The 26,916-nt window shown below is 43.7% G+C and overlaps 1 protein-coding gene across 5 annotated transcripts in view; it reads left to right on the top strand.

Moving 5' to 3' along the window:
- Positions 1 to 26,916, top strand: part of grik4 (glutamate receptor, ionotropic, kainate 4) — a 249,915-nt gene that overhangs the window by 185,515 nt on the left and 37,484 nt on the right. For all 5 annotated transcript variants that reach the window (XM_086125398.1, XM_086125396.1, XM_086125397.1 and 2 more), the window contains 3 exons: positions 8,255 to 8,416; positions 11,271 to 11,423; positions 12,678 to 12,782. In XM_086125398.1, coding sequence (XP_085981524.1) covers positions 8,255 to 8,416; positions 11,271 to 11,423; positions 12,678 to 12,782 — 420 coding nt within the window. The remainder of the gene's footprint in view (positions 1 to 8,254; positions 8,417 to 11,270; positions 11,424 to 12,677; positions 12,783 to 26,916) is intronic.

The following is a 26,916-nucleotide window of genomic DNA, read 5'->3' as shown; positions in this document are numbered from 1 at the left end:
CTCAGATGCTTTGTCATCACCGCTATCCTTTTAGTGACAAAGTTATTTGAAAGACGACTTGGCATGGCTCAATTGAATCAGAATGCTTGGAATTTTTTCCATTCATGTATTTTCTTTATGTAGGTATCATTTCCGATAGAAGTTAATTGTATGAAGGGAAATCTTTTTTTTTTATTTTATTTTTTTACGATATTGTTGTTGCGGATCCATGTGATCCAATCACAGCTTCTGTGAGACGATCCCAAGCCAGAATTCCGTCTGTAATGACCACAGACGTTGAGAATGAGTTGCCTCATCAGCAGCAACTGGACTTAAATGATTACATATGCGGATCTAAACTCTAACATTAATAAATAGATAAAATGTTAGTGAGCACACCAAAGCGAGCAAGTTGTTTGCTCCAAGACTATTTGCTGAATTTTTACTTCGATCTTTAAGTTGGCGACAACACCAAGGACATTTCTTTTTGTAAACTCTTACTTCTTTGTTAAAAATGTAGGAGAGACACTTTTCACATTAGCAAAAATATTTTTCTTGAATTGCCCAACTTCGAATTGTATAGATTGTTTCCTTGAAATTTTGAGTTCAATCAACTTTTTTTTTGTTTGTTTGTTTGTTTACAGTGTGCCGTGAACAGCAGCATCACAGTAATCAATCACTAGTCAACTAGATGTGTCAAAAGTTCCAAGACTGGTGTTTGCAAAAGATATTTTTCAAACGCAATTTACAAACGATGAGCTTTCCTCTTTAGTGTTAGCCAGACAATTAAAACTCATTCAGTACCAGCCAATTCTGGACCAAGTCTGAAAAGACGTTTAAAAACGTCTTTGGGAGTGAATGAGTGAAGCAGCACATCTTGCAAACCACTTCTGCGGCATTTGCTTCGTTCGGCTCATGAGAACAGGCGACAGTTTGATGGCAGTCCAACTCGTGGCTGCTTGATCATGACAGCATGCCTGCTTACAGTTCCCTGCCCATCCCATGGTGGAGCAACCACCTGGTACATTTGTCCCCCCCAGGAGGTTCATGAAGGGATGACAGAGAAGGCTCAGAAAGTGCATCAAACTCCATTTCTAGATAAGGGGAAAAAGTTGTAGTCTACGTTTTAACCATATCTTTTGTAAAACCGGTCCAAGAACTTGATGCATTTTCTTCTGTCAACTACAACTTGATTCTAGCAATAGCTCAAAGCTTGTACGATTTTGTGAGGATTAATAGGGATTGAGAGCCTTCTTAACTCTGCTGGCTGGAGCATGAATGGCTTCCCGGAAGAAACTCTTTCAGATTCCTAACATATGTCGCTGTCTGAAATATTCATGCATTTCTAGACTCAAACGGTCTAAATATTAATCTGGGCATAAGGTTCCTACCTCACAAATAGGCTGTTGCTCTTCCAGGTCAAAGTCATCGCTGTGAATAATGGTGAATAATAGAATAAAAGTCACCATTTGTTTTCTGCACGCCGCATGAGTCCAGCCAGATTTCTTTTGATGTATGCGACTATTATGAGCTTTGAAGCCATGCTAATGTATTAAAAGCAGCATGCTGCGCAGAGATAAATGCTATGATAAGGCATCTCTGAGCTGGCGGGGAATTACTTTAGCTGTAAAGGTACGGCGCCCTGCGGTTTCACTTCTCTTGTCCAGCTTCCGGGGATTCATTCCATCATATGCACAATTTTCCACCACTAATCTTCATGACATTTGCTAGGGCTCCCTTTCGCTACCTCTTTTCCTCCCACACTCCGTTCCCTGAGAACAACATAATTAAAAGCCTGCAGGAGGCTTGAGCCTAGATTTACGTGGCAATTGTTGCAATGATTTACTGCCCGCTACACAGACAATCTGCATATTAGAAAATATATTTCATTCCACGGCGAAGCCTGCGCCGAGTCCTTCACGTTTGAGCTCACCTGACCTCCCCCCCTTTTTCATCAAAGGGCACAAATGTCATTCGTGACTACTTTATCTTTTCAGCAATCAATATGCAATTTAGAGAAACATGACTTCAGACGGCCTGCTTGGTTTGCAGTGCAGCATCACAAGACCATCACTTTTCAAATAGTCAGTACTTATCACCACTTAAGACGCTCTTTATCAAAGGGTGCAGAAACTGTAGGAAATGTCATTAATGACCGTTACGAAATTGGATCGCACAGCGTCATCTGATGTGAAAGGTGTCCTTTATCGTGATCGGCTGCTGAGAATTATCAGTCAAGTGCTGCTGGGTACTTCTTGCGCCAATTAAGCCCTTGTAACACAATACCATGTAACGTTGTACCTTTATTTCGAGAAAAATCTGTAGAACTAATGGTACACCTCATTCAACTGTGCTTACAAAAGAGCATTTGGCAAAATTTACGTCATCAGCTACGGTGATAATAAACAATCAACTATTTAATGGTTTAAATGTAATTGACTGGCTAGCGTTTGCAACCTCATGATATTGATCATTATTCCGGAATCATTCAGATTTTATAATGTCTGTGCTAAATTTCGATGCGTGGATTGCCACACGGAAGAAGCTGCCAAACTGAACGCAGAAGGACCGATAGGAAATGTGTCTGAGGACCCGTAGTGCGCGGCAGCTCGGCGGGGGGGCCTGGCTTGCGTCTAAGGTTCAATTAGCAGAGTTGTGCATCTGCGGTCCGCCACTTGCCCATCCTTGGCCGAACATTTAAACATCCGTTTGGAGATTTATGTATTTATTTATTTAAATATCCACCATAGGTGCCCGGTGGTCCAGTGGTTAGCGTGTCGATCTCACAGTGCAGAGGTCATGGGTTCGATCCCGGCTCCGGCCTTCCTGTGTGGAGTTTGCATGTCCTCCTTTGCATGGCCTGCGTCGGTGTTCTCCGGGTACTCCGGTTTACTCCCACATTCCAGAAACATGCATGGCAGGCTGATGGAATACTCAAAATTGTCCCTCGGTATGAGTGTCTAAATTGTCCCGAATTGTGAGTGTGAGTGCGGATGGTTGTTCGTCTCTGTGTACTCTGCGATTGGCTGGCAACCGGTTCAGGGTGTCCCACGCCTACTGCCCAAAGACGGCTGGTGCTCCAGCACCCCCTGCGACCCTTGTGAGGATGAAGCGGATCGGAAAAGGAATGAATGAACAAATACATGTTGGTTAGTGCACCCTATTTCACCCTAACTTCCTACTTCTCATTCTTTCAGAGCTTTTTATTTTGCCTCTTTGTTTCAACTTTTCACCCCTTTGCCCTCATCATTTGAAATACTCTGCCTTTTTCACCTTCTCAATGATCACAGTTGGCTTTGACCCTCCAAAGTCTGCCTTCATTTTCCCCACCGCTGAGAACCAATTGTACTTCACTGAGCAATGCCCAGTTCACGCTTGGCCCATTTAGTATGCAAGAAAGTGTTCTTGTCGAAAGCGGTGGGAAGCAGTCTGCATTTGTTTCGACTAAAACGGTGTGAACAAATACAAGCCAGTAGTTTTCTCATTTCGAACACAGCCTGAAGATATTCAGGTTCCCTTATAATTACATGTGTTGCTCAATTAGAGATTCTCATTCACCTGGTGTGTCGCCGTGCACATGCATACACGGACAAGCAGCTGTGATGGGTAAACATCATGATGGGCTCCTTTGCACGGTTCTGCCACTATTGATCTATCAAAGCACACTTAGTCCGTACTCACACGGTGCCAAGGAATTTCACCCGTCTGTCGATGCTTTGCACACCGTTTCTTTTATTTCGCTCAAAGCGAAATAAAGACCCAACACTTTGACGTCATTTCTTCTCTGTCTTCCAGCATCTCTTTTTTTTCTCCAGATTCCGACATCACGACTTTGCACTTTCAGGCGTCGATCAGAGTGTGCTTGAATGAATAAAGACATCAGGCTAACATGCAAATGAGAAGCGGACGGTCATGTCCCATGTAAAACAGTTACAAAAAGGCAAAAATCCAGTGTGATCCGCTATGGTCATAAAAGTAGGTATGTGTGAGGAGGCAGACAATTAGTTCCCCTTCCCATCATCGTCCTTTCTGGCAGGCGCCAGCAGCATATACATTCCAAATAACCATTCCTTATATGATATAAAACATGTTCGCTGGAAAAAAACAAAAGAACACACAGGTGGGTGTGCCTCTGAAATCAATAAAGGAAATAATAAATCACAGTCAGCAGTGAATTCTTCGATAATGGCCAGTCCCAAAAAAAGCTGAATTGGGCCCACGGAGGACAGATAACATTAAAGCATTTTAAGAAAATGGTTTTAAGTGCACAATTTGCGTGATGGTGGTTTTAATATGTTTGTCCATCATCATTTTCATCATGAAGTGTCCCATTGTAGAACGGAGTGTGATTTTCGGTCTCGTCAATGACGTCTCATCCTTCTTTCCTTCCCTCATTCGTTGATAGTCATGTGTAAAATCTAGTGAAACATGGACTGAGGTTGATGACATTTTCATAGCGGCAGTATCTCACTGGTGTTTACAAGCCAGCCATTGCCTCACTGCCTCCATCCTTTGATTACCGGTCGTCTAGAAAATTAAAGGACACTTGCCTCTTGAAATATTTTTTTTAAATCAGGTAGTTAAATCTTTGTATTCGTGAGAAAATATGGAATTCTCTTTTTTTTTCTGTGGCGCACTGCACTTGAATAGTTCTCTCCGTATACAAATTTGGAAAGTGTTTCTTCAATAGGGAATGCAAACAAAACTGCTGGCTGACGCTCAAATAGCCTGCTGCACAATCCAATTTGAGTTGAAGTAGGCTAACATGCAATAGGGGCCTTCCACCTTTTGGCCCATGCGTCAGGGCAAGAGTCAAGGACAATCTGGTATTTGTCCCTCAGCGCTGACATTTGTCTGTCCACCACTTGCTCCCAAGCTCACCCTGGCTTTTAAAGTACTTTGTAAGTCTTTTGTGAGTACCCCCTTGAGAAATAAGATGATTTATTCAAGACGGTGCATGATATGCTGCTTGATGCGGTTCCTTGCTGAGCAGTATAAGAGCCAAAAAAAAAAGGACAAGATTTGAACAAATCTGCAGGCAAATAGAGGTTTTGTACACATGTCACTGTCATGGGTCAGAAGTGTCTTTATTTTAAGAAATGATATGCCGCTGGCTGAGATATGGTCCCGTCCAAAGGTATTGGAACGGCAAGGTCATTTCCTTTGTTTTTGAGTGATGAGATCGAAAGATGAGAATAAGACAAGTGTTCCGAATTCCAGCTTTGATTTCATGGTCTTTTTTTTTGTGTGAATTTCATGGTTGCTGTCATGTATAGAGTCTTTATTGAAGAAAGTGCATGATACTGCTTTCTGCTCAACTGTATCTGGCTGGAGTCAGAAAGAAAAAGGAAGACATCATTCAGAGAGGTTATGCTGGCTGGCTTCACCTCAATGCCGGACGTGCTGCCATTATGGAAATAATCATTATTTTCCCAGACAGTGCTTGGTGTGCGGCTTGATGCTATGCCTAGTTAAATTTAGAAAGAAAAAAAAAGAAAAAAGACATTGGACACAAAATTGGCTCCAATTTGCGGACATTTAGAAGCACTTCGTTCGCATGACGATTTATGTCGCAATGCTTCAAACACGAGGGCAGCATGGCTATGTTGGATAGCAATTTTATGATCACTTTTGGGTTTTATTTTGTTTTGTTTTACTTATGTCTGTTATATTTGAAAATTGTGTTTGCTGGGATTCAGATGTTTGGACAAAAACTTCTCTCCTGAATCTATGATTGCACTTACAAAAACCTGATTTGATCCATACATATTTGTGTTACAAACGCAAATATCAATCCATTAAGTTCTGGGTTGTTTTTTTTTTTAACGACAATGTTTTTTTGTTTTTGTTTTTTTTTTAACTACAATGGTTGCCAGTAGGCCTCAACAGAGGTTGAACACCCTCATCTGGGGGAACGACCAAAGTGTACGTACACCTTCATAGCTTTTTTCCATTAAGATGCAGTCATTATGCACCGCGTATGTAGGTGGAAGGAACAAAAACAAAAGACAGGCTTCACCCCTCACAACCCATGCAAGTAATTGTTGCCCGCTGGCAGACCAACAATAACATGATAATTTATCACAGTTGATGACATTGGTCCACGGCTCTGTCTGCTGTGTCTAATTTTGCTCACCGAGCATACCAACCATCCTTGCTTATCTTGGCAATCTGCGGCCTCACTGGGTGATTGGCAGCTCGTCAACTGCAAGATGGCACATAGGGCCTGCCGGGGCTGCACCTGAATGTTGGGACTTGTGATTTCTGACACCTCCATCCGATAGGCTTCAGGAAATGTTAATCCGCCCGGTTCCTCCTCTCCTCCGCCCCCAATAATCCCTTCCCGTTCTCGTCTCTATATTTCCGCCTGTCCCGTGTCGAGCCTTCCCTCCGGTGGAAGGGGAACAGCACATGCCTGGCAAAAGCACCGAAAAAGATATTTTTATTTTCCCTCTGCTTCCTGCCAGTTTATTTGTCTGTTTATCAGTATTTTTTATGAGCTCACTGTCCTTGTTTTGAAAATGAGGCACATTTTAACATTCTAGTTTTATAATTCAAGCCGAGCAGTATTCATATTTGTTATTCATTCGCGAATAGATGCTGCCATTTTATTTTTTTATTTTTTTGCTACTCCACCAGAATATCCATCCATCCATTTTCTGAACCGCTTGATCCTCACTAGGGTTGCGGGGGCTGCTGGAGCCTATCCCAGCTGCTCTTCGGGCAGTAGGCGGGGGACACCCTGAATCGGTTGCCAGCCAATCGCAGGGCACACAGAGACAAACAACCATCCACACTCACAATCACACCTAGGGACAATTTTAGAGAGTTCAATCAGCCTGCCACGCATGTTTTTGGATCCACCAGAATAATTGAAGTTAATCAAGTATTTGACAAGTGAACAGCAGAATTTTGACCCAGAAACAGATATGGAAATTAAAAAGTAAAAGTCTGATTCAACGAAAATACCATGTAACTACAGAGAGCAGGGCTGGAAGCAGAAGACACGGAAGGAAGGTGACACTCTGACTGGGAGAAAGCTCGACGTGCTGACAACGTGTCACAGAGTAATCCGAGTTTATATACTGTCAGACATCAGGCCAATATGTGACATTAACAAAGGACAAAGCATCAAGGACAGCAGCAACTGCTTAGCAACCGCAAAGCAACTGATATGTCACGGAACAACCAGTGGCAACAACATTTTGATTTAGACTGAGAGTCAACAAACACAATTGATGCACAGTTTAACCCTTTCATTGCGGACTGGTTCATACAAGTGCATCCCTTTTGCGGACCGGCAACCATTCACTGACAGGTGTGGCGGTGGGGGCTCACTGGTTTGAGTGTACTTTTGCACAATTTTTTATTCTTTCATCTGTACGGCCCACTGCGGACCGGCCGAAAGTGGCCGCAGACCGGCGGTGGTTCAGGACCACTGCCCTTAGGGCTACGTGAGAACATGAAATAAATTATTTCCCGGCTGAATTACCTTTGGCATAGCCGCTGCGTCTTGACTTAAGTGTCTCGTTAAAGCTCAGATGGCTGACGAAAAGAAAGTAAAGGTGTCTCTGAATAGATTTTTTTGTCAGGTTTTTTTCCCCTTAAGATGTAAAGTTTAAATGCTTGTTTCAAGACAACTTGTCCAAAGGCGCTCCATATAACAGTTTTTCTGTTGTTAGATTGAAATTCCCATTTTTGTATTTATATTACTTAATTTATTTTCATGATGATATATTTATTTTTGTTTGATGTGAGGTGAAAAAAAGACAAAGGATTAAATGTTTGAATTGCAAAATTAAACAATTTTCATTGAACAATGAGTTGTGTTAGGTTCTAGTGTATTTTTAGATCATTTTAACATGTCTTAGTTTGGGGTGTGCATAAGCCAGGAAAGGTTGGCAACCATTGCTTTCGGTGGTCAGAATGTGCATCAAAATAAACTGGAACAATAAGCAAAACTAACAAAAGAAAAAAGTCATCCATTAATTGCATTGCACATCATTATTTTAGCTGCATTATCGCACTAATGGCAAACATTTTTTTAAACTGGTGTGCGCAAATGGTCTTCAAACATAACAATAATTATTTTTAGCTTTTTTTGTTGTGGGGTTTTTTTTTTTTTTGCTCTTGGAGGACTTGAAGGGGCCCTGAAAGAAAAAAGGTTCCACAATCACATGACTGAATCACTTGAATGCTCTTCGTGTAGTCAAATTGGCAAAGGCAAAGCTTTGGGTATGCTGCAATCTGATCATGATGTCATTTTGCCCCGCAGGAGTTCTCCATGCTACGACTGGACGACGTGGCGGATCAGTGGGTCAACATCGTCGGTTTTTCAGTTTTCAACCAAACGCATCCATTCTTTGAGGATTTTGCGCTAAGCCTCAACCGCTCCTGGCAAGAGAACTGTGAACATGCTCCCTTTGAGGGCACACCGGTTAGTCCGCACAAACACACACACAACCCCCCCCCCCCCCCCCCCACTGCATTTCATTTATTTATTTCATTCGTTAAGATATAGATGTATTTCTTTAAAAAGGCCAAACAGACCTTTAAAGGCCGAATGCGTCTGCAACTCAAAAGTCCCCATTCCGAAGCACACACACATCAAAAACAACCGCCAAATTATACAAGTATGACATTTATCCAGTTAAGTGCTGTAATTGTAGCGGACATCCGAGCGGGTTGTTTTCGTGGCAGCGCCTCATTAAATCTATTACGGTCTCTTCATTCACTTTGAGGAATTACACAAACTGGAAAGTGTTGCCAGCTCACAGCCCGACATTTTAAAAAACTAAGTACAAAAATTACATGGTTCTGTACGTGTATCATATACAATTCATTGTTCATATATATATATATATATATAGGGCAGCCCGGTAGTCCAGTGGTTAGCACGTCGACTTCACAGTGCAGAGGTACCGGGTTCAATTCCAGCTCCGGCCTCCCTGTGTGGAGTTTGCATGTTCTCCCCGGGCCTGTGTGGGTTTTCTCCGGGTACTCCGGTTTCCTCCCACATTCCAAAAACATGCATGGCAGGCTGATTGGTCACTCTAAATTGTCCCTAGGTGTGAGTGAGGGCGTGCATGGTTGTTCGTCTCTGTGTGCCCTGCGATTGGCTGGCTACCAATTCGGGGTGTCCCCCGCCTACTGCCCGAAGACAGCTGGGATAGGCTCCAGCACCCCCGCGACCCTAGTGAGGATGAAGCGGTTCGGAAGATGAATGAATGAATATATATATATATATATACACACATGTATATATTTGTGTGTGTGTGTGCCCGCGTGTGTGTGTCACACGACACTTCCTTTATTGTCATGCTATGTCAGTCGAAATAAATTGTCAAAAAAATAGTTTATACACACAATTAATTTCTTTGAAGATGGAGCCCGGATCATTCGAATGTCTTTTTGGTTACTCCTTCCGAAGCCTCTATGTCAGGGGTGTCAAATTTATGGCCCATGGACCAGAACAGGTCCGCCAATGAGTTTAATCTGGCCCGCGAGATGATTTGGTAAACTTACTTTCACGTAAATATCAAAGTAGCTACAGCCCAACTGAATAAACAGCCCTCAATTGTTATGTATCATGATTTTACTGGTCCGGCCCACTTTTGAGTAGATCTTTCTCCATGTGGCCCCTGAGTTAAAATGAGTTTGACATCACCGCTCTATTTAGTGACTCAGCTAAAGACGTTGAAATATTAGAAACATTCATATCATGGTCGAGATTATCAAAGTATATCAGCGTTTTGTGCTGATGTCCTGTAGAGTTGAGAAGTTAAAAGCAAATACTATGTTTGTATATATGAAAAGATTTCATATTGAGATGTATTGTTTCTTCCGGCGCGTTCATGAAGCAAATCACATGATTTCTTCTGCTTCGACTGTCAAGTACCTAGTTGTAAGCCAATTGAACAGTCGATTAATGAGCAAATCTGTACTTGAACCGAATGAATGCCGGCGATGAGAGAGCGCTCAACAATTTGCCCCCCTCTGTTGTGCACGAGCTGGCTGCTGAAAGAAGGCAATAAGCATTAGAACGCAGCATGATAGAAAGCTCTACAGTTGCTCTCACAGCAGGTTGCTTGAATACTTCTCAGCTCGCAGCAATACGCCTTTATGACTAATTAGCTTAAAGTTAAAAGAATAAAAGGCTGATGGCACTTTAGCAAGATTTAAGTTATTTAGCCCCTCGAAGAAGTGATCTGCTGTCTTTGACGCTAACGTAGTCTGACGTACAAGTGTTCCTGCAGGGCTCACGTGGTACAGCAACTGCATGCCAATATCTTCCTAGCCAGGGGTGTCCAAATTCCAGGCCGCAGGTAATTTCTAGCTTGAAAGGTTTCGGTGTCGAAAAAGTGTAAAAATACAAACTATTTTTCATCTTTTACAGAAAGCTGTGATGTAGCACTTTTCAAAATACAGTGGTACCTCTACTTACGAACGTCTCTTCATACTAAATTTTCAAATTACAAAACGCCTCTTGTTACGAATGAAATTTCAGATACAAAAGGTAAAAATACAGTATGGGCTGCTACTCGCAGCTCCGAGTTTTATGAACACAACATACTTAGAGCTGCTCTGCCATTGGCTACTACCGAGCATTATCCTGGCATATCATTGGCTAAGAGGGACCTCTACCGTATGTGTCTATGTATGTAGATATGTGTCAATGCAGTGTCCTCGTCATTCGCCCCTCGGGCCATAAGGTGTTCCGATAGTTTTACGTAAATGTGAATCACTCAGAAAAAGTGCTCATCAGTCAGGCGATCACTCACTATGCTGTTTGCCTTGGACATTTTCGAAGGATTGTTAAAAGCCGACAAAAGCAAACGACCAATTGTAACATGTTTTTATTTTATATTTTTGATGCATTTTTATGCTTTAGAAAACATTTATGTCTGAATTTTGGGGCGGCTTGGAACGGATTAGGGCATTTACATGGAAAACGCGTCTCTCCTTACAAAACTTTCTCCCAGAACATATTAATTTCGTAGGTAGAGGTACCATTGTACTGTAACTTTAAAATGATAAAAACAATAGCTTGGATATGCCTTATGGATTGATGTTAGCATAAAGGTGAAGAATGTCAAAGTGGTCATTGCATCGTTCAATGATTCTATTTGCGGCCCTCAGAGGAAAAACTCTGGACACCCCTGGTGTAAGACAATGAATGGCAACTGCTCATCTTTCACTCGGAGTTTGCTCTCTCTGAGTTTGAGCAGTTGGTGTGTGTGCATGCATAATACATCCACCTTCCTCTCTATCTCCCCCTCGTTCTTGCGCAGCTCTCCTCAGCTCTTTTCTTTGATGCGGTATATGCGGTGGTGGCAGCGGTCCAGGAGCTGAATCGTAGCCAAAATGTAGGCGCCACTCAGCTCTCTTGCAAGTCCTCCAAAATCTGGGAGCACGGCACCAGCCTCATGAATTACCTGAGGATGGTAAGTTGGCCTCGGCAGGACTTCATAATAATTCAACATGCCTTTATGTAAATGTTCATTATTTTGGCAGGGGGAGATATTTGTATGCCCATATAAATCAGGAATGAGGCCTATGGCTATACCCAGATGCCCTTGGAAGGTGTCCGAAGGGGGTCAAATCCAAATGGGGAATACTTCATTCATGATTTTTTTTTTTCATCCAAAACAAATTACTGTTACTTGGTCTCAACATTGTATTAAAAATATCCTTTAAATTCACTTTATTGTAAAATTGAAAATCTGATTAACTTTGTATACTAAGAATGATGAGATACACTTTAATTTACAGTGAATCTATATTTCTATAGAAATTATAGTGGCAAACAAGTGGCAAACAATAATGCATTTTTTTCTTTGCATTTGCAAAAATAATGCAAAAGGACATTTTGAATGAAAAATAGTGAATGGCAAAATTCCTGCAAAAATAAAATTGCAACAACTAAAAATTCGCATTGTTTGGAGAATAATCATACTTTTTTTCCCCAAGGAAAACCAAAGTTGCAATGATGCCTTGCATCATCAATAAAACAATGTCATAAAAAATGTTAACATTTTTTCTCTACTTTTCTCGTCCTAAAAATTTTAATCTTTCATATTTTGTTCACATTAACAGTGTCACTTTTGTCTTTGTGAAATATTTTGATGCCTTTGTCGTACAATTTTGAATTCCAAATTCTAGTAGAAAATGTTACACACGCACACACACACACATACACAGTATATATATACAGTACATATATATATATATATATATATATATATATATATATATATATATACATATATAGCACATTTACAATAAAGTTGTATCCAATCCAAAAATTCAATCATATACAGTATATATATACTGTGTATATATATACAGTAATCTCATACTTGTTAGCACCAAAGCCATGATATATATTTTTTTATATCATTAATGAATTTTAAAAGACTGGTCCTCATCCTATAAGGCAGTGGACCGCGGGTCAGTGAATAAAATATCGTTCAGTTAAACATAATGACTGCTGTGTTATTGTTTGCCAACAGAGATTAATTAGAGCTCAACAAATGGGTTTCATCTTTTTCTTTTACATTTAACTGAAGGGAGAAAAAAAAGAAGATAGAAGAGCGAGTGGTGTCCCCTCCAGTGATTCATATAATAATTGCTGATAAGGGCAAAGTGAGCTGGAGTCGGTGGAGAAGTTTTGAATGTGCTGTTTCTTTGTTGGACAGGTAGAGCTGGAGGGTTTAACAGGCCACATTGAATTCAACAGCAAAGGCCAGCGCTCCAACTACGCCCTTCGGATCATGCAGAGTGGCAAGGATGGCCTAAGGCAGGTAAAGTGACCCCCCCCCCCTCCCCAACCACCACCACAAGTCTTATCAAACAGATGTCAGGGCATCTCCATAACATTCTAACGCGACTTCAATTCACATTTGTATTGTTGTACTCTACTGGATACCATTTTCCACAAATAGTGGCTTGGGGTCTTTATTGATTGCAGATGGGACTTGGTGTGTACTTGGGTGATGTTTTTGTTTGTATTTGTTTTATGAATATGTTCAAATCTGTGGCTGATATACAGCATGGCTTTGACGTATGAGTTGTATGCGTTTCTGTTTGTTTTGCTGCTGCTTGTGTTTTAGTTGGAGGTTGTTTCAAGCTTTATGATTGCTACAACATCAATGCTAGTGTTGTTAGCCAGTCGAGGGGGTTTTACATCGCATGATTGTCAGTGCTTGTCTGACTATATGGCCCTGCCTTTTGGCCAGAGTCAGCTGGGTCACCTCCTCTATTGGAGGAACATTTGTGGACGTAGAAGAACATAATCATGAAATCGCTGGCACATTAGTGTGTCGTAAGGGATCACCAGCTCGGCTGCAAGAAATGATGAATGTCCTCATTATTTAAAAAAATCACTTAATTTGTCAGAAAATTATTTTCACTTTATTATCCCTTGGGCGTCCCGGTCGACGTCACAGTGCAGAGATGCAGCGTTTGATTCTGGCTCCGGCCTTACTGTGTGAAGTTTGCATGTTCACTCCGTGCCTGCGCGGGTTTTCTCCGGGTACTCCAGTTTCCTCCCGCATTCCAAAAACATGCATGGCAGGCTGATTGAACACAAAAATTGTCCATGGTGTGAGTGTGAGCGCGGATGGTTGTTCGTCTGTTTGTGCCCTGCGATTGGACCAGTTGAGGTTGTCCTCCGCCTACGGCCCGAAGATGGCTGGGATAGGCTCCAGCCTGCCCCGCGACCATTGTGAGGATAAAGCGGTTCAGAAAACAGATGGATGGATTATTACCGCTTTGCAAAAATGACACAGAATGACTTTTTAAATTGATTAAAAAAAAATAAGATCAGTAATCAGAGCTCGACAAGATGATCTCTGTGTCTTTATTCAGTTCCTGCGAGAATTTCAATTTGACGTGAGATCATCAAGATACAGTACTTTTTGTGACATGGAATGTATGCGACGGGAAACGCCAACTTCGTCATTTTAATGGTAATCATGTTTGTGTCATCGGTCGTAACACTACTTAATGCAAACTGGCCCATGCTAATGTGTGGCAAAATTACAGCATGTCAATATTGCGTCGTTACACAAAAGCGGGTTCTTGGGAAGAAATATTCAGTTTTGATGGCTTTTCTTATTGAATAATGGGCCTCCTCCTCCTCATATACTGTAAAGCATTTATTTCACAGTACACAAAACACATCATCACATAACACAGAGGCCCTTTGAGCATCCTGCCAGTCACCATCTCAGATGTGTCGACATATTTACGGATGTGACTTGCCCGGATGCAGGTGAGACACCAAAGTGAAACAGTCCAGTCGTTCCGCCGTATTTCATTCCACATACTTTGCAGCAGTCGTAAGACTTTTTGTGATGTTATGAAATCATTCTTGGGAACACTTTGAAATGAGACAACACCCTAAAATCCGAGACAGACTGGGGAGGATCAGTTTTGGGGAGAGGCCATTGCTCAATTCTCTCCCATCCATCAACACCTTTTTAAAATGCACCGCTGGAGCCCCGGCAGTCACAGGCAGCTGAAATCTGAGGACGTAAATCAAGGGTGTATGCGAATAATGGATGGAAGCAAAACTGGGACGTGAGATAGAATTCAGCTCTAGAATAACTTTGTGGCATCAAAATGAAGGATCGTTAATGGAAGTTAATGAGGTCGCTTCAGGTTGTACTGTATTTGCTTCACATGAAAGATCATCCTTAAATATGTTCAATCATGTCGCTGATGTTGTTGTTGTGACTTTGGGCTTGTCACATCAAGTAGTCACCGGCATGATTTGTCTTGGACGGTTTTTCAGATTAGATTCCTTTCCTGATGAAACCCACCCATCTTTTACTTGGGCTTGGTACAGACAAACTGACTTTTGCGGAAAATATTCGATCCGCTTGCATTATTTTTGACTGTTTTTTTTTAATTATTGGAACACAAAAACGCTACAATTTATTCACAACGTTTGCTCTTCAGCTCAGTTTCCACCTGGTGGATGCCTTGTTTGAATTGGAATGATTTCGGTTCCAATTCTGGTTCCTGGATTCGATTCTGGTTGCTCACGACTCTCAAGACTGTTTTTATTGGTTTACTCATCCAATTTTGAAGTTAGGGGAGTACTAAGTTGATGAATGAGCTGTAGTTAGAGCCCGCACTGGAAGGTCGATGACGGGAATCTGTCAACTCTATTCCTTATATTAGGAGGTGTTTTATCGTACCGTATTTTCCACGCTAAAAGGCGTACTGGATTATGAGATGCACCTTCAATGAATGGCCTATTTTGTAATGTTTTTCATATATTGGATGCACTGGATTATAAAACGCAATCTACAATGCATCCACGAGATGGAGCTATGCTCCTTCCGTTCGACTTGAGAGGCGTTCATGACCGCCTCCGAAAAACGTAAATTAACGATTAGTTCATTGAAACTACAAAAATTGAAAATAATGCATCAAAACAGAAAATCAAGCGAGGAAATCACAAAATAAATTCTATAGCCCCTCCCCCTACAGAATTTATTTTGTGATTTCCTTGTTTGTGAATACACACTAAAGGAATAAATAACAAACACTTCTGAGACAGTCCAGTCTCCTACATTTTACTGACATCTCATCATTCTGGTGGCATTTCCTTGAGCGTAGCTCCAACAGATGGGGTGGGCAGCGGCTTGTATCATGAAAAAGTTAGGTCACCCGTAAATCGAAGTACCACTGTAGGTTTGGAGACATGCTCGTGCAATATATGTTAGATAATATAAAGAAAAAGACAGTACCGATGTGACTGGATCGAGTTATGGGCAAACTGTACACTTGAGCTTGTGTAAGCTCCTTCTGTTGATGTGTTTGCACACACACACACACACACGCACGCACGCACGCATGCACACACACACACACACACACACACACACACACACTGTAGAAAAAGCCAATCGTCTTAGTTTCCTTTTTCATGCTGCTGTTTGAATGGGATAATAAGTGATTACGGTTGTCTTCTATTCTTACACAGGAGCGTCAGAGATTATGATAAATAGCAGCATTTGAAGTGCTCTGGTCAAAGCTAAGACTAAACAGCACTTTTCATTTTAAAGCCTGATGCTCGATGAGTTTAAGCCTGTCTTGTTTTGTTATTTTGGAATGAATTATCTAACATTTCACTGTCTCGCCTGTCTGGTATAGCATGTGAGGTGGCTGTTATCATTGTAAAGGGGAAGGCTTGCTACTTGATTGTGTCCAAAATGTTACTGAATTAGACGCTAGCTCGTCTGCCGTTATTATTACCCTTGTCTGAGTCTCCGTGCGTGCCCTCTCTTTAATCTGGCATCAGTCCAGTCTAACATAAGGCGAATGTCATGGTGTCTAATGCGATGATTTCAAGCAAAAGTCTGTTTCGTTCATGTGGAAAGGCAGGGCGTTTCACGTGGGGAGGGGAGGTTGCCAGCATGGGGTGTTGTTTGTTTTTGTTAACCAACACCTCATGTACCACATATTGATGCCTTTGGGCTCTCTGTGCCAAACAAAAACTGGAAGGTGTGAGGACCTTGGCAGAGAAAAGAAAGTTGTCTCAATTGCCACACACCCCCAAACCCCTTCCCACCAGCCAAATTACCCCCCCCCCCACACACACACATACATAAATACAAATACAGTATAATTGTAAGCCTAAGTGTACTACAGTGGAACCTCTCAAGCCGACCGCTCCTAAGGTTGAACAGTTTTGAAATGAACTCCATGCAAGAACGCGACTTTGGCTCTGTGAACGTCTAAAGGAGTGTGTTTTTACATCATCCCAACTAACCACATCAGAAGGTTGACAGCAATCGCATAGATTAGTTAGTTAGTTAGTTAGTTAGTTCCGCCCGCTCCTATTTGGAACATTGGGCGACGAGCCTCCTCCATTTGTTCCGGTCACTGGCGACCTTTCTTGCTCCATGCCAGCTGACACCCATCTCACTGAGGTCTTCTTTGGCAGTCTGTCTCCACGTCTTCTTTGGCCTACCTCTCTTCCTCTTTCCACCCTCTGGCATCCAGTCCATGGCCACACTTGCCGGTCTCTCTCTTGGCAGCCGGAGTACGTGGCCGATCATTTTCCTTCTCCTTTCAGAGACAATGTCTGACAGTTCAGCCACTCCTGCCCTCTTCATCACCTCCTCGTTGGTGATGTGGTCTCTCCATGAGATCCTCAGGATGGATCTCAGGCAACGCCGATGAAAGACATCTAACTTGTTGGTAATGTTGGCTGTCTTCATCCATGTCTCACAGGCGTAAATCGCTGTTGGGATAACCACTGACATATAGAGGCGTAGCTTGGTGGTCGTAGTGATGGCTTTCGATGACCAGATGTTGCGGAGGCGTTGGAACACTCCCGCAGCTTTACCAAGTCTACTGTTGACGTCTTTCTCCACACCACCTGTATTTGAGATGTTACTCCCAAGATATGTGAAGCTGTCAATGTACTCTATGTCATGTTGGTGTAGAGTGAGTGGTTGAAGGTGTTGGTGCTGTCCGACGGCCATGGCCTTGGTCTTTTCCTGGCTAATTCGTAAACCGACCTTAACTCCGTGCTCATGCAGATTGTTGGTCAACTCCTGGAGTGCGGGCTGGGTGTGACTTAACAGAGCCAAATCATCTGCAAATTCCAGGTCAGCTAGTCTGCTCCCTCCCCACTTGATACCAACTTCTTCCCCTGTGATGGACTTCCTCATCACAAAGTCAATTATGATGATGAAGAGTAGGGGTGACAGAATGCAACCCTGTCTTACACCAGTGACAATGTCAAAATCATCAGTTGTGCCACTGTTGGTTTTGACACAACAGGTTGAGTTGTGGTACAATGAACTGAAGATGTTGATGTACTTGAGGGGTACACCATACAGCTAGACGATCTGCCACAGTGACTCCCGGTGGATGCTATCGAAGGCTTTCTTGAAATCGATATAGTTGATCATGAGTGGTGTCTGAAGTTCTTGGCACTGCTCTATGATGTTTCGAAGGGTAAAGATCTGTTCGGCGCAAGACCTTCCCTTCCTGAAACCGGCTTGCTCTTCCCTCAAGATGTTATCCACTTCATCTTTAAGGCGATGTAGCAGGACACTGCAGAATACCTTGCTGGGGATTGACAGCAGTGTAATGCCCCGCCAGTTATTGCAGTCTGCGAGGTTTCCCTTCTTAGGAAGCGTGACAATGACCCCACGTCTCCAGTCGGCAGGAACCTCTTCAGCATGCCAAATCAGGTTGAACAGGTGGGTAAGGCTCTCCACAACAGCGTCTTGGCCGTGTTTCAACATCTCGGCAGCTACCTCATCGAGTCCCGGTGCCTTGTTGTTCTTAAGGCCCTTGATTGCTCTGGCAACCTCAGTCTCGGATATCTCTTTCGATGTAATATTTAGAGCTGGAGCTGATGTCTCTTGATCGAAATTGAAGAGCACGGGAGGCATTGGTTGGTTGAGAACTTCCCTGAAGTGTTCCAGCCATCTTGCTTCTTGCTCCTCGTCGCTTAGAAGTGTCCTGCCATCCTTGCTCCTGATTGGCACGCTAGAGCTGCTCCTGGAGTTGGTTAGCTCCCGCACGATCTTGTATAGGGTCGTCGTGTTGTTGTTCTCGGCTGCTTCCTGTGCCTCTCTTGCTTTCTCTTCTAGCCACTGTCTTTTATCCTTCCTGCAACTCTTCTTCACTGCCCTGTCCAAGCGCCTGTACTCCTCGTCTTCCATCCTCCAGCTCCGGAGCCTCCTCTTTTGTTCTCTTTTTATCTTGGCCACTTTCCTTTCATCAATCAACTTCCAGGTGTTGTCTGTTATCCATCTCTCTTTGTTGGTACCCCTCTTTCTGCCGATAACTGCTTCTGCAGTTTCAGCAATGGCACAAGAGAACATACTCCACTGCTCCTCGATGTTTGCAAGGTGTTGTGATACCTTGAGCTTCCTACTCAACTCCTCACAGAAGCTTTCTGATATGTTATCCTTTAGCTTGTCCACTGCGTAAGGTCTCTTGGGCTGCACCTTTTTCAAAACCTTCTTCAGCTTCAGCTTGATTTTACTCACCACAAGGAAGTGGTCTGAACCCACATCTGCACCTCTGTGGGAGCGAACGTCGAGCAATGACGAGCGCCACCTTGTGTTGATGCAGATGTAGTCCAGTTCGTTCTGGGTGCCGCCACCAGGTGAAACCCAGGTTACTTTGTGGATCCGCTTGTGCTCAAAAAAGGTGTTGCCAATGCTGAGGCCGTTGGTACTGGTTAGCATCAACAGTCTCTCCCCGTTGTCGTTCGTGGAGCCTGCAGACCCATGTGGTCCAACTGTGGCATTCAGGCCCCTTCTGTCATTATCCAGTTTTGCGTTGAAGTCTCCAATCAGCATTTTGATGTCATGTCTGGGGATCTCCTCAAGCACGGTCTGGAGCTGGTTGTAGAAGGTGTCTTTATCGTCCGCTGAGGCAGCTTCGGTTGGGGCATAGACTTGTACGATGGTTACTTTGGCATATCTGGTGTAGAGCCTTGCTGTAATAATCCGTTCATTCACCGGCTTCCATCCAATCAATGCTTTTGCTGCACTATTGGAGAGGATGATGCCGACTCCATGAGAATGGTGGTCTTGCTTCCCAGAGTACAGAAAAGTTGCTCCATCAACCACGAGACGCCCTTGCCCCGTCCACCTCATTTCACTAACGCCTAAGATGTCCAGGCGATAGTCCCTCATATTCTTCAGCACCTGGTCCATGCGACCAGACTGGAACATTGTGCGCACATTCCAGGTGCCTACTCTGGTGTTGGTTTTGGTTCCAAAGATCGGGGTCATCAGGGGTCGGGCTTCCTGCTGGATTTCACCCGGCCCCGTCATAGATACATCCAAGGATGTGCCGTCTCTTCTTCGCCGTGGTTTACCGGAATGGCTTCCTCTCGTCGTTTCTGTAACAGGTTTTGTTTTACAGGGTGAGGTTGTTAACCTCACGCCCAACCCCCAACCTGGAGGACCAGTTGGATGCAGTTTAACGTCGTACCCAGGATTTATCGCATAGATTATAGATTATCGCATAGATTAGACCCGTGAATATCTGACGTCACCCCCCACCCCTATTGCTTTCAGCACAAGTTAGGACACAATTGACGTCCTTCATTACTTGTGAAGACGTGTTTGTGTGTTACCCGCAATCAAAGAACAAGCCGTCCGACATGAGTGAAGACAGTCGTCGATAAGCAGATTAGAAACCAGCTGACAACGGAAATGACCATCATAGAGGGAAGCTACTCAGAACCAGTTTTCTGCGAATGGCTCCTGTCAGTGTGTCGAGGCCCGCAAGCCGTCACCATCTACAGGAGACTGTTGCTCCATAAAGCGGAGTTCAACAATGCCCTGTTTAACGACCTGATCACGCTCGACTTGGTATTTGAATAAAATCTGGCGTCTCTCCCTCCTTCACACTCATACACACACCACCATTGCAATCCACAAGAAACATGCCATTTTGGGCCTGAATGATTTGGTCTGTTCTGTGTGCTCCGAAAGTCCTTTGAACAGCCTGTGTGCGACGAGCTGCAATGCGTGATGGAACGCCTGCGGCTTGCCGAGCAAGACAGGCAGGTTGCCGGATGATGCAGTCAACAAACTTCGTTTGAGAAAACCTCAGCGGTACTCGGATCCTGTGTGTGTACTGTGGAGTTTCCACTCCTTCTTCTCTCTCTCTCTCTCTCCACGAATGTCTGCATATCAGCGCGTCTCGCTCTCTCACGCTTCTGAAGGTTGCGGATCACCGACAGGGAATGTGCATCTTGACAGGACATAGGTAGAGCGGCTGATGCCCTGGAGCTGAACATGCTCAAGACTGCAGATAGGCTTGTGGGCTTAGGGGAAACAACGTTTCACACAGCTCACCCTTACACTGCCCAACTGACCTGTGTCTCACTGTCGGGACCTTTCCGTCACAATCTTGGGCCAGCATTCTTTGCTGAATTTTTTTGGACCTTGTTTTGTTTCCTGAATGGAATTGTTTCAGCTAGCATCCTTGAAACAATTGTGTTGAACATTTGAGGTTCTTGTTTTCATTAAAACTCATTCAGGACCAGCCAATTCTGGACCAAGTCTGAAAAGACGTTTAAAAATGTCTTTGGGAGTGAATGAGTTAATTTATTTATTTATTTGGCATAGAAGAAACAGGGCCCAGTGTTGCACTCAAGCCCTGAGTCGCCCCTCCATATGAAAACTTGAGCACCTTCATTCACATCCACGGTTATCCGGTCACTTGCGATAAGAGGTTAGCTACATAGCTATTTCTACCGTTTAGATAGTCTGCTGGTGTGGCCGCTTTCGAGCGCTTTGTTTTCAGACGTGAGTGGCCCTCAGGTGGAAGAGCGAGGAGGGGGGAAAAAATATTCCTAGATGCTAGCCTGCCGGTGGACGCGGGCTTGGTGCTAGCGTGGCCGTTTTGGAGTGCCTCGTTGTCACGGAGTGGAGAAGTCTTGCAAAAACCTGATGGGATATATTTCAGCCACCGCAGGCTTTCAGAGGGTGCATTTTTGTCGCTCACACATGTAGTTGTGTGTTGTCATAAGAATAATTTTAATCAAATATGCCTAAGAAACATCAGACACAGATTTATTCTTTAGCAGTTTTAATCTGTTGATGACAGTTGAAATCCTAAAACCAAATGCAGCAGTATTGACCCACATTGTTCCATATTATGGGAATGACCAATGCTATTATTTTGATGGAAGCAGCTGTCATGATTGATTCGTTTATTTGCATTTACCAGGCAGCCTAATGAGTGTTTGCTCATGACTTGCATGTACATGGATGTTTCTTATTCTCCAGATGGTATGAACAGCAGGATGAGGCTGTAAAACGGCATCATTGCTGATAGATAAATTGCTATCGCCGAAGCGTGCCCCTCGCCTCTCTAGTAACATTCACGCTTGTGGGTGGAATAGATGGCCACATCATGTGTTTAGTGGGTTGCATCAAAGAGGCGCATCAGGCTGTGGCAAGTGCGCGGCAGCCGACTGATCAATCTGACATTAGTTGGCAGCTTCCGTTTGCCTTGTTTTAATGTGTGCCCATCAGCACTTATGCATGAGCTCCGCTTCGTGGCTGCGCACGCGAGCAAGCGCCGCCATTTTTAGCAGACGTGCAAATCCTCTCCAAAACAAACACGCCGCCACCTGCCAAGCAAACCGCTGCGCGACAAATCACACAACGCGCAGCCTCTGCAGCCCCCGGCCTCCCAAGACTGGCCCTCTCGGTCCGCATGGAGCTCATTGACAACAGCCTGCCTCTTAAAAAGGGAACGCAATAAAATGAGTAATTACTGCAATGTGGGAAGTGCAGGCTGTCCGTAATAGTGTGTTAGGCTTCACACGTGCATTGCGGGGAGGCTGCCTAGCTGTGAAAAGCCTTGGTTCGCCCCTGCAGAGAAAATAGTCATGAATGACGTTTTGCAATACAGTTGCTTACCGAGGCCTGTTGGGTAGAGAGGAGGGGTTGGACGAGGGACGTAATATGAAATCCCTCTTTTCAGGTTTGAAGACTGTTGTTAAGGCACAATTAAGTCCCTTTTACACCACGCAGAACAGTTGAATTTGGGATTGGACACACCTTATTTCATTCAGTGAAACCTTCAAAGTCAAGAACATGTCATGCGTATTTCAGTGTTCCTAAACGTTTACTGAGCCAAGACACATTTTACAAGAGTGAAATCCCAACGTTAGCCACAGCTGTTACGTTGGTAGCATGACTTCTTTGTTCATCGACAGTGCATCTCCAGCAGGGTTCAAATGTTGGCCGATCCTGACACGAATGATCAGGCTAGGATGGGGAGACGGGGCTGGGGGGGCCATGTCCAAGCACCCATCTCATGGCACAGATGTTTTGGACAAAAGGTGTATTGTCAAAAAGCAGTTGTCTGCACGCCAGCATGTCAAGACTGTCATTGTGCAATTTGTGCACCACATCTAAAGGGAATGATTTTGATTGGTCACGAGTGAAGTCGACTGCTGTCACTCCCACTCCGGCGCAGACCTTTACCTCTCAATTCACTGCCCTGCGAATTTACTAACAACAGCTCAAACCACTGTGTGGCGCATAGGATTTACGCCGTTCACAAAACTAGAACTCAATATGTTCCGAGTGGGGTTTTTTTGGGGGGGTGTATAATTTTTTTTTTAAAAAGAGAGGGATGATAACATTACCCGTCAAGGAGAAACATTGCCAATTTTGCGTCACATCTGAATCATCAACTGCTTGAGGTTCCTTGCTCTGCTCCTCTTTGCTAGTCTTGTGTGCACGTGTTAGCAAAAGACGGACGGGTGTTTTTCGGATGAAGCTATTCCACCGTAGTTTAATCAAAATCCTCAGGTAACAGAGGTGTGCCGGTGACTGAATAGGAGCACGACTATAAAATACGGAGCAAATTGCATTCACAGCAGAAGTTTGTTTGGGTTTTTAAAGAAATTACCTCAATCCATGTTGTGGTACAGATTGCCTTTGCCCACTTCTAAACTTGGCTACTCTTTCACTGGGGGAACCAATCACTCACAAAACGCGGGCGCTTGACACAGTCTTTTGCCTGGTCAGTTTAGAATCAGCACTGCAATGAGATGAGCACAAAGTCCCCACAAAGCTTGTAAACAGTAACATGCCAAGTCGACAAAATACTGAATGTTTTTCATCCTCGTCAATTCCTCTTGCTTCAGTTTGGTGGCGGATTGCACCGAGTCAACACTGCTAAGATGTCATATTCTTGACAAAGCCGTTGCAGCTATGCAGAATGGATTTGTTTCATCGATGTTTTTCTGAGCTTGCAAGTGAGCTGCCATCTCCTCGCCGTAACGTAAAAGTGAATGAAAGCTTTTCGGGTTGCGTTGTTTTCTTGGAGGCTTCAGTGCTGTTTGTTGTCATTTTCAGATTCGTGCCAAATCCATTCATTTTTCTTTCATTTTCTTTTTTTTGGGGGTGGGGGGGACTAAAACGGAGACTCCCTATAGTGGCTTTTGTTTTCCATTCTTGAGGTAATAGAATTCCCTCTCAAAGTGAATGAACAAGCTGCTCCCAGTGGATTGACTGAAATAGAAAGCAAGTGTCCCAATTCACTCTTTTTTTTTTTTTTTTGGGTCGAGGCGGCAATTTACAGTACATCTTCGCAGTGCATTTGCTCAATATAAAGAACTGATGCCAGAATTTCATCTTTGGCTTCTTTGACTCATTTGTCTTGATTTCCCCCCCACCCCCATTCTGCAGGCACATCTCCAATCTTCTATCACCTCCTTCGAACAGACTTCCTTAAGTCGTATTGATTTTCTTCTTACTAATAGCGTCCTATCCGTTTTATCCGACCCCCACCCCACCCCATGTTCTCATTTTTGTTTCATTTCACTGCGGTGATTCTCTCACTGGACTATGAATAAATTGTAAAATCACTGTCATCATCTCGTCTGGGTACATATCCTGTCCGAAATGATGAGGCCAACAATGACTGCCAGATTGCTCTATTTTTTATGTATTAAACCTCATCCTGGTGTGCTTGTTTCCTTAAAGTTGAAATGGGCTGAGCCCCGTTTATGGCAGCTCTGCCTGCCGCCTGTTTCAGAGCACCTCATACTTGATTGGATGCGCATACGCTTCCCGCATGTGCACCACTCCCGATTTTCACGAGTTGATTTCAGCCGTGTTATTTACACAAGACACTGCTCCAGTTTAAAGGGCGAATATGCTTCAATTCCTTTCTCCTTTTTTTATGGTGGATTTATTTATTTCCCGTCAGCGCCGCTTCTGCTTTTATGAGGGCAATCTTTTTTTTTTTTTTTTTTAAATTCTATGCTCTGCCTCTCAGAATACGATTACTGTTAGCGGGGCTGCCCGCCACCGATGCACACGCGCTCTGCTCAATCGCTCTCTGCTGTGGCAGTGCGTGGAGGTGGAATAGGAGAGAGGAGGGAGGTAGGTAGGAAAGGTCGAGTCGGGATGAAGGGGGGAAGTACAAGACGATGAGAGGTGTGGTGTCGCCCAGCAGGCTGACGCATCCCAGACTGCGGCCATCTTTTTCCCTCTCATGAAGAACATCATCATTTGGGAGCAGCGGAGCTCAGCACATCACACCGCTTCTTGCATCTGCGATTATTTTTTTTTTTTTTTATGCGTGCGTGTGTGCGCCTGGGGCACTAACAGACACATCTTAACAAGGCCTGAATGATTTAAACTCCCTCGATTAAAAACATGATGTCTACGGTTCGCTTGCATGTTTGAGTTTTAGGCAACAGGATGAGGTGGCGCTGTCATTCCACGTAAAGCCCTTCCAGATGACGCGGGAAAATATCCAGTTGTTAGATTATCTGATCTTCCACATCAATGAAGAGGCCTGAAAATTTGAGTTAATTTAGAATCTTACGATTCCTTAATGACGAGAGTCGCGGAGAAGAGTCAACGGGGATGGGATTAAACATTAATTCTGCCTCTTGTTATGACTGATGTGATGATCATAAATGGAGGAATGGAACTGTGAGCATTTGGTGCATGAACGTAAACTCAGTACAGGGTAGAAAAAAACGGTGTTGCTGTGCAAATGTTCAATTCTCCATTTTAGATTAGATCAGATAATGCCTGACATGTAAGAGAAGCATAATTATATATTTTTTCTCATGCAATGCAAGATAAGGTTTATTGTATTCTCTTTTCTTAATTGTATTTTTTTTTGAACTTGCAGAATTCTATAATAATGTATTTTAAAGAAAATCTAAAATCACAATGGTTTTTTTTCTGGCGGGGGCGGGGGTGGGGGGTTCATCTCTGTCTGTGTGTGGGAAAAGTTAGCTCCCGAGTTGTTGGTTTTTTTTAATCCTGCCAAATTGGCGCTGTTTACATTTGGCCCAGTGCATTGTGGGATGTGTAAACTCTACATGCTGAATTGGTACGGCTCGGCATCATGGGGGTGGCCCCCTCCCGTTGGCTAGGTCTCGTTTAAAAACCCGCAAACATTATTTTGTGTGTGTGAAAGTTCACATGCCGCTGTGAAACGTTTCTGTCGCTCAGTTCATGTGCTTGTTCATTCCATGGGTGTCCTCGGCACTTGCTAAATGATTTGATTTCTCACCTTTTCGTTCCTCCGAATGGAGATGCATCATCACGCCAATGTATACGTTGCGTTCAAAGTCTAATTTCAGCGTGTGGCCTGACGTGATGACTTTGACTGGTGCCGTTGGACGGCAAGTGAATGCTCATATGCGGAGAACGCGTGTCACTGTTGATTAGAACACGCTGCAACCGAATCACCTGACTGACAAATCGCTCGTCATCTTTTGACATGTTATTTTCTCCAGACTTTTTTCGGTGTCTTTGCTCCTGAAGATTTATCAACACAAACATGGAAGGACAGATGCCAAACAGTAGCATCATCTGACCGCACCAAACTCGATCAATGTCAACCAATCATATGATGGGATCAAATGAGAACAGAAAGAAGTCAGGCTGAGTCATCAACCTTCTCAATTGCGTCTCCTCTCTGCCGAATTTGTACCTGCGATCTGAAATGTGGATGAAATATGGTATGTCAGGAACACACACACACACACACACTGGCATGTGCCTGCTTGTGCTTTGTTTGGTCTCAGTGAGACGTCTGTCGGTCCCGGTCCTCTTTTGTTTTCCTCCTTGTACACTTTGCAGGCTGCAGTTGGGGAATAGATCAAAAGCATAATGTGGAGTTGTTGTTCAGCCTTAAAGGATTTCATGGCTGGGTGAGGCTTGGATGTTTGTTTGCGTCAGCCCCCCGCCGCCCCCCCAAAAAAAACGTCATGTCTTTGTATCTATCCTGTGTCCATTTTTAGCAAAATGCATTTGCTTGTGCTAAAGATGAAAGACTCTCATCGCTACAAAATGACTTTAGATGCATTTTGCATGTTCTTCCCCTCTGCCATGGCGTGATATCTTCGCTGCTCAGCATCTGACTCGACTTGCTCTTGACACATTC

Source organism: Hippocampus guttulatus, chromosome 12, assembly GCF_054856545.1.
Source record: "Hippocampus guttulatus isolate MCC_2025c chromosome 12, RoL_Hgut_1.0, whole genome shotgun sequence".
Taxonomy (NCBI): domain Eukaryota; kingdom Metazoa; phylum Chordata; class Actinopteri; order Syngnathiformes; family Syngnathidae; genus Hippocampus; species Hippocampus guttulatus.
Note: the sequence above shows the minus strand (reverse complement) of the source record. Positions and strands in the feature narration are given on the sequence as shown.